We start from the raw sequence: 7,150 nt of genomic DNA, 5'->3' as shown, positions 1-7,150 counted from the left end.
AAATGCTGTCACGGGCACGAGGGTCTACAAATGATAACAGACGCTCATTTATCCTATATTCACGGCTACAATACAGTCATAAAGTCACATTTTATTGGCATGATCTGGCATTTAAAGTATTTACAAAATATAGCTAACAATATAGGCCTACAGAAAGGATACACGAAATGAAGGGGGAAATAAGGCAAATAGGGCTACATAACAATTAATAAAAAAAACATTTAACCAATAATGATAGCCTAATAATAATAATAAATGTAAAAATTAACAATCAGTGAATGGATTTAAAAGACTATTGGATGTGATAAAAATATACACGGCATATTCTAATATTTATTGATAAACTTCATTCGAATGCTGCTGTAGGCATCGCACAACACAATAGGCAACATGTTAATAATCACTTCTTAATTCCGCGCTTTTTCTTAATTAAAAATAAATAGTATTATAATCTTATCCATTTCTGATAGTTCCAGGTTGCTATGGTATCGCAGATTGTTTACACATGTAACTCGTGGCCATGAGAAATAGATGTCGTTCCCTCAACATAATGAAGTCATGGCCACGAGAAAAATATTTCGTTCCCTCACCATATGATCTCGAGGCCACGACTTTACATCGCGTGATCGTTTTGTCGAGGTAACGACATCCTTGTGTCGTGGCCACGAGATCATATGGTGAGGGAACGACTTATCACGTTCCCACGAATTAATATCTTGTGGCCACGACATATTATCACGTTCCCACGAGTTTATATGTCGTGGCCACGACAAAACTAAGTGAACCGAACATGTCCCCCCCCCCGGTCACCGTAGTAAACAGTAATTATATTCCATAAATAAGTAACATAATCCACCATAAAACGTGCAAGAAGTAAATAAGGAACTGCTTGAAGCAAGCTAGTGGTTTGCTGGACACTAGACACTACTTCCGCATTTGTCCACGACACTGTTGTCATGTGGTTTCTACGTCAGTAAAGGCGGTAACAAAGGGTAACTGACGTCATTGACAGGCGACTGCACTGCCCCGTGTCACTGTTTAGAATGGGAATTTTCTCATGATTTTCAAGTAGTTGAAAACATTAGAGATATTGTTAGTAATCAGCTGGACAAAATATATAACACTAGCCTAGTGGTTTTTGGATATTTTACTGCGAATATCTTACAAATTGTACCTTTAAGCAGAGCTACTCCGATTTCAATAGAAATGACAAACGAATAATTCAGTTTAGACTAAAATATTTATTGATTTTCATAGAAATACTGTCCATAAAAAACTATATAAAACATTTTACAAAACAAGTCCAACCATGTGCATTTAAACAGTGACATCCATTAAAAACCACAAATTCAAGTGCAAAAGTCTTAAATGCTTACTGTGGACAACATGTAAAAAAAAGAATTTACAGACCATTGAAAACTGTTTACAAAAAACAAAGTGAAAAAATGACAAGCACTGGTGGAAAAACAAAACAAAAAAACAACATCATTGGTGACGTTTTAGCTGAAATTAAAATGCATGACAACAACAAAAATATAGCAATTAAAAAGTATTTATGAATGTAAAAAAAATTTGAACAGACTGGCACTAATGGTCAGATTTCTTCATTCATCTGTCAGATTTTCTGGCATATGGAAGCACCGTTGGTGAACCTGGGGGGGAAAAAAACAATATGATCAGAAATTACATCAACCTGCCAACTGCAGCACAGGGGAGTATTAGTGCAGACGAACAGGCATGCACACCTCTGTGAAACAAGCCTATCCAGAACGTGACTGATCACACAAGAAGGTGAATTTGTCTTTGAACTCCTGTGACTGGGTAACATGAAATGAGGCCAGACCGTCACTCACCTAAAGGCCGCATGGACCCCGGTGCCAAACAACTCAAATACAGCCAGGTTCTATTTTCTAGAAACCACTTCTGCCGATAGCTCATGGTATCGGGGAGGCTATGCCTCCTGTCCGCTCTGGGGACTGTAAGATGGTAAGGTCAGAAGTCACAAATGGCCATTATTTAATTAAGGCTTTGGATCCTTTCACTTTCAGTGTTAACAGGGATCCTAATAAAACACAAATACTAACCGTCTTGTGTAATCAGTTTCAAAAACAAGGTCAGAGTATGTTAATTCCACTACCATTTGAATGCAAGACCACAATTCAAGAGCGATTGTAGAGTGAAATGCTTCAGTTGTCCAGTAGAGGTCAGTGCAAATTTTTTTTTTTTTTTTTTTTTTTTTTTTTTTCATGAAATGTTACAGGTTCAAACAGCCAAAAACTACAAAATTCAAAATATATACTACAGTTAAAAAAAAAAAAAAATTGTGGTGAGTGTGATTTTTAGTATTAATTTTACAGAAATTAATACTTTGATTCATCAAAGTCATTAAAGGGTTAGCTCACCCAAAAATTAAAATTATCCCATGATTTACCCTCAAGCCATCCTAGGTGTATATGACTATCTTCTTTCAGACGAAAGAATGGATGATGGATGGATGAACTTTTTTTTGCTTTAAAATCATATACACCTAGGATGGCTTGAGGGTGAGTAAATCATGGGATAATTCTCATTTTGGGGTGAACTGTCCCTTTAAATTGATCAAAAGGTGCCACTAAAGACTTTTAAAAGATTTTTTAAATAAATTCTATTTTTTTTAATATATTGCTTAAAGAATCCTAAAAAACAATGCATCACAGTTTCCACAAAAATATGAAGCAGCACAACTGTTTTCAACATTGATACTCAAATGTTTCTTGCACACCAAAGGAGTATATTAGAATGATTTCTGAAGGATCATGTGACACTGAAGACTGAGTGATGCTGAAAGGATTCTGAAAATTCAGCTTTACCATCACAAGAATAAAGTACATTTTAAAACATTAAAACAGAAAAAGCTATTTTAAATTGTAATATTTTCACAATATTTACTGTTTTCACTATTTGATCAAATAAACCCTAAACGTTTGAATGGTAATGTCTTTTGAAATTGTATACTGTTGATTACATGTGCCTTTTTGTTTTGTTTTTAACATTGAAAATTATTTTCTATGGTAATCAACATGATTCCACAAGTGCTGCTGAATGAAGTTATTAGTATATTCATTTTGTTACAGCAGTTAAGATTTGGATGGTGTTTATGTAAAAGATGACAGTATTTTTAGGTCACTGGCCTCATCCTACCTGGATGACCGGCTCCCAGACGCTGCTGGACAGTCTCCAGATGTTGGATATACTCTGTAAGGGAACGTTCCTGATCTTGGGAAGAGCTGATGGAGCGCTCAGCTGGTCCCAGCACAGAACTTGTGTACATTCTTAGAGGAAGAGAATAGGAGAAAAGTTACTAAAACCAATGTTTGCTTATTAGAAGAAAAAACAACCTACACTTCTTTGAAGTTGTAAATGAAAGATTATTAGAGCATGTTTTACAAGAAAATACTGAAATTCCACCCAGAAACCAATTTCATTGGCTGAGGTTACAGTGACGGGTAGGTTTAGGGTTCAGAGTTTGGTGTAGGCAATAGTCACTGTGATTGACATGACCAATGAAATCTTTAGAATCGGCTGCAGGCTGGGATTTCCACTGAACTGGTTCAGGAGGGGGGGAAAGAAAGAAAAAAAAAAAAAAAAAAAAAAAAAAAAAAAAAAAAAAAAAAAATCACGTGTAGATCAACATTACTGTGCGTGCGTAGTAAGAAATGTCACCTATTATTCAGCCTGAAGGGTGATTTGATTGGTGGCACTAGAGACGAGACCACACCCCTTTGAGCTAAGGCATGTTCACGGGTGGGTGGAGAGTTGAACGCAACTCCAGTCTGCTGCGGCCTCAGCACTTCAGTCCTCGAAGCAGGAACTAAGAGAAGGAAGGAGAGATGGCACATAAATGACTAATGATTTAAGTTACTGAATCAAGTCTCTTACAAATACTCCAGCTGAACAAGAGAATCATGCTACTGCTAACCAAGTGACCACACTGACCTGTGCTTGGTCCAGTTCCATGGCCGTTAACAGTGGCACTGCCTACTGAGATTTTCCTTGTAGCTCTTTGCCATTTCCTGGTCAGGAACTTTAGTCTAAAAAAGTGAAAAGACAATAAGTAAACATATTTTTTAACTTTAAAGTCACAATGAAACAGCAGCAGCACCACAATTTTTGATTGGAGAAGTTCTGCACATCACTAAACAGAAGTTTCTTTTCACCGTCCAGTAATGACATTCTTACGGAAGAGGATTAGGGCCGAGCAATAATAAAAAAAATAAAACCATCTCGAGATTAAAGTTGTTAAATTTCGAGAAAAAAAGTTGAGATAAAATGTTGAGAATAAAGTCATTAAATTACAAGAAAAAAGTTAAATTATGAGAACAAATTCGTTAAATTATGAGAAAAAAGTCGTTAAATTTCGAGAAAAAAGTCGAGATAAAATGTTGAGAACAAATTCGTTAAATTGAGAAAAAAGTCGTTAAAGTTCGAGAAAAAAGTCGAGATAAAATGTTGAGAATAAAGTCATTAAATTACAAGAAAAAAGTTGTTAAATTATGAGAAAAAAGTCGTTAAATTTCGAGAAAAAAGTCGAGATAAAATGTTGAGAATAAACTCATTAAATTATGAGAAAAGACATTAAATTACGAGAACAAATTTGTTAAATTACGAATTTTTTCTGATAATTTAACAACTTTTTTCTCATAATTTAATGAGTTTATTCTCAACATTTTATCTCGACTTTTTTCTCGAACTTTAACGACTTTTTTCTCATAATTTAACGAATTTGTTCTCCTAATTTAACAACTTTTTTCTCGTAATTTAACGAGTTTATTCTCAACATTTTATTTCGACTTTCTCTAAAATTATCGAGTTTTTTCTCTAAATTTAACAACTTTAATCTCAAGATGGATTTATTTTTTTATTATTGCTTGGCCCTAATCCTCTTCCGTACATTCTGATTAAACACTGTTCACAATAAGATCTATAACGCGCATTCAGAAAATAGATGCGGTGAATTTTCATTTCCTGCCTTCATACTAACCCTGCCAGACACGGGCATTTTTTCCTTACCTTGAGACAGCGATGACTACTCTGACCGACGTTCTGAAGCGGTTTAGAGGTCTGGAGACGTGCGATTGGCTTAACGTTGGCTGTGCGCCCATACGTGCTATGAGCGCAAGTGTAGCCTGCTCGCACTCTTGAAACCCTCCCAGCAGCAACAGCAGATAGCGCTTCTGATACACCAGTGACTTCCTGTAACTCTCTGCTCGCAGGTATCTCTCATAGAGCCGCTGCACCTACAGGAACAGGTTCATAAAGCAAGCAGTTCAAACATGATTCTAAATGTAGTTTTAGACTGTTTTTATGAAACAAAAACAGCAAACATTTTTAATTAATTGACAAACATTCTTAATTCTCTTTAAACTCTGACCTAAGCTTTTTCATCTAAAATGTACTGGTACTTCTATTTTTAAAGAAGTATTGTCTCTTATTCAAAGTAAAGACAGGTCTATGACTTCATTCACTAGTTTGTGAGGGAACTGTACAGGTTAGAGAGTTGATGAAAAACTACTGTCAATTAATTGAAAGAAAAAAAATAAAAATAAAACGTCAACTTCATTAAAAAAAAAAAAAATGTTTAAACAAACATGGAAATATGTTCTTTAAATATTACAGTTCTCTTAAAACTGTACAGCATTAGTTTGTACAATAAAACATTAAAATTCAAATAAAATTAAAAAAATGTGCATTTTTTAGGTCAAAGGGTTCAGTTAAAAAATAAGTTGTGGTATCTAAGCTAGAACAGTGAAAGAGCCAATCACTGTACATTAAACAACTGAAAGAAAGAGACAAATTGTACATTGTGAAATTGAGGTGATTCACCTTGTTGCTCGAGAGGTCATGGATGGGTCTGTTTTCATTGCTAGCTGTGACTTTTGACAGTTCAGCCTCTGCCTTTCGTAACGCAGCCTGAAGAGCTGCTTTTTCCTTCTGCCAGGCCAGTTTCTCCGATAACACGCACTGCTCTGTGACAGCAGGAGACTTCACCTGACCAGACAGACAAATGTACACACAACCATCACAACTAATATCAAACCACTTACATACTAAAACATTAACCACCACATTCCCTCAGAGATGCAGATTTGGGACCCCATACAAATGATGAACTGCCATTTTCGACCTTTACACACTCACATGCAAACATTTTTCAAAATCGGTTGCATTGTGTCCTGCTTGCCGTTTAATTTTTGCATTTTTAATAAAAATTACCTGCTCCTGGTGCTTCAGGCTTTGCAGGTCTCTCTCCAGACAGGATATAGTGTGTTTGAGGGAGATCTTCTCCTCACTCAGAGCAGCGAGACACTCCGAGAACTCAGAGTTCTCCTTCATCAAACGCTCCAGTAGAGAGGGAGTGAATGAGGTAGAGTCCTATGGAACACAGGATCAAATATTACAATACAATATAAACATGTTATGCTTGCTTAAACAACTGTCAGAAAGACCCGCTCACACCAAGACAAATGTTCAGCTTGAATGTGTCACCAAATCTTCATTTTAATTTGAATGAATGACTGTTAATGCTTCTGTGCAGACCAAGATTATTTTCATTTCAAAAACAGTGTCATAAATATTATTATGTCATTCACTTCCATCTGAGTGAAAGCCTGTAAGAATCAGTATATTTGAGTTAGGTTTGGGTTTATAATTTGACAGTACAGGTCTGACACACCATCTCTAGTACTCAATACCCATTCAGAATTTAGGGATGAAGAACGTTACCTGAGAGATATGTACAAGTGTGTTCTGGTCAAAGGTCAGGCCATTGGAGTGTGTGTTTCTCTGCAGGCGTTCTGATGTGAGCTGTTTCTCTTCCCGCTCCAAGTCAGCAAGCGTCTGCTGCAGCTGCCTCAATCTCTGCTGATCCTTCTGACGCAACAACTCCATCTCCAACTGAGAGAATTTTTAAATTCAATTACTCTTTTAGAACAATGAAGTTATAATGCTCACGTACATATCAAATGAGGCTGGGGTGAAAAACGATTTTAATCTATTCTCATTTGTTCATCAAAGTTTATATGTGAATAAAAGCCTAAATTAAATCTGTTCATCATAAAAAGAAAATTTGGACAAAACCGCTCAATTCATATTGGTTAGTTCTTCAATCTCT

At 35.9% G+C, this 7,150-nt stretch overlaps 1 protein-coding gene across 7 annotated transcripts in view; it reads right to left on the bottom strand.

Annotated features, from left to right (window-relative positions):
* Positions 1 to 1,221: 1,221 nt before the first annotated feature.
* Positions 1,222 to 7,150, bottom strand: part of pcnt (pericentrin) — a 49,160-nt gene continuing 43,231 nt past the window's right edge. For 5 of the 7 annotated variants that reach the window (XM_048200693.1, XM_048200696.1, XM_048200694.1 and 2 more), the window contains 9 exons: positions 6,763 to 6,933; positions 6,253 to 6,411; positions 5,863 to 6,027; positions 5,050 to 5,276; positions 3,976 to 4,070; positions 3,703 to 3,850; positions 3,181 to 3,311; positions 1,854 to 1,976; positions 1,222 to 1,652 (listed from right to left, as the gene is read on the bottom strand). In XM_048200693.1, coding sequence (XP_048056650.1) covers positions 1,609 to 1,652; positions 1,854 to 1,976; positions 3,181 to 3,311; positions 3,703 to 3,850; positions 3,976 to 4,070; positions 5,050 to 5,276; positions 5,863 to 6,027; positions 6,253 to 6,411; positions 6,763 to 6,933 — 1,263 coding nt within the window. In that variant the 3' untranslated portion in view covers positions 1,222 to 1,608. The remainder of the gene's footprint in view (positions 1,653 to 1,853; positions 1,977 to 3,180; positions 3,312 to 3,702; positions 3,851 to 3,975; positions 4,071 to 5,049; positions 5,277 to 5,862; positions 6,028 to 6,252; positions 6,412 to 6,762; positions 6,934 to 7,150) is intronic. The other 2 variants (XM_048200697.1, XM_048200699.1) reach the window with 1 other exon arrangement.

The sequence above is a fragment of the Megalobrama amblycephala genome, linkage group LG8, assembly GCF_018812025.1.
Source record: "Megalobrama amblycephala isolate DHTTF-2021 linkage group LG8, ASM1881202v1, whole genome shotgun sequence".
In the NCBI taxonomy this organism is placed as follows: domain Eukaryota; kingdom Metazoa; phylum Chordata; class Actinopteri; order Cypriniformes; family Xenocyprididae; genus Megalobrama; species Megalobrama amblycephala.
Note: the sequence above shows the minus strand (reverse complement) of the source record. Positions and strands in the feature narration are given on the sequence as shown.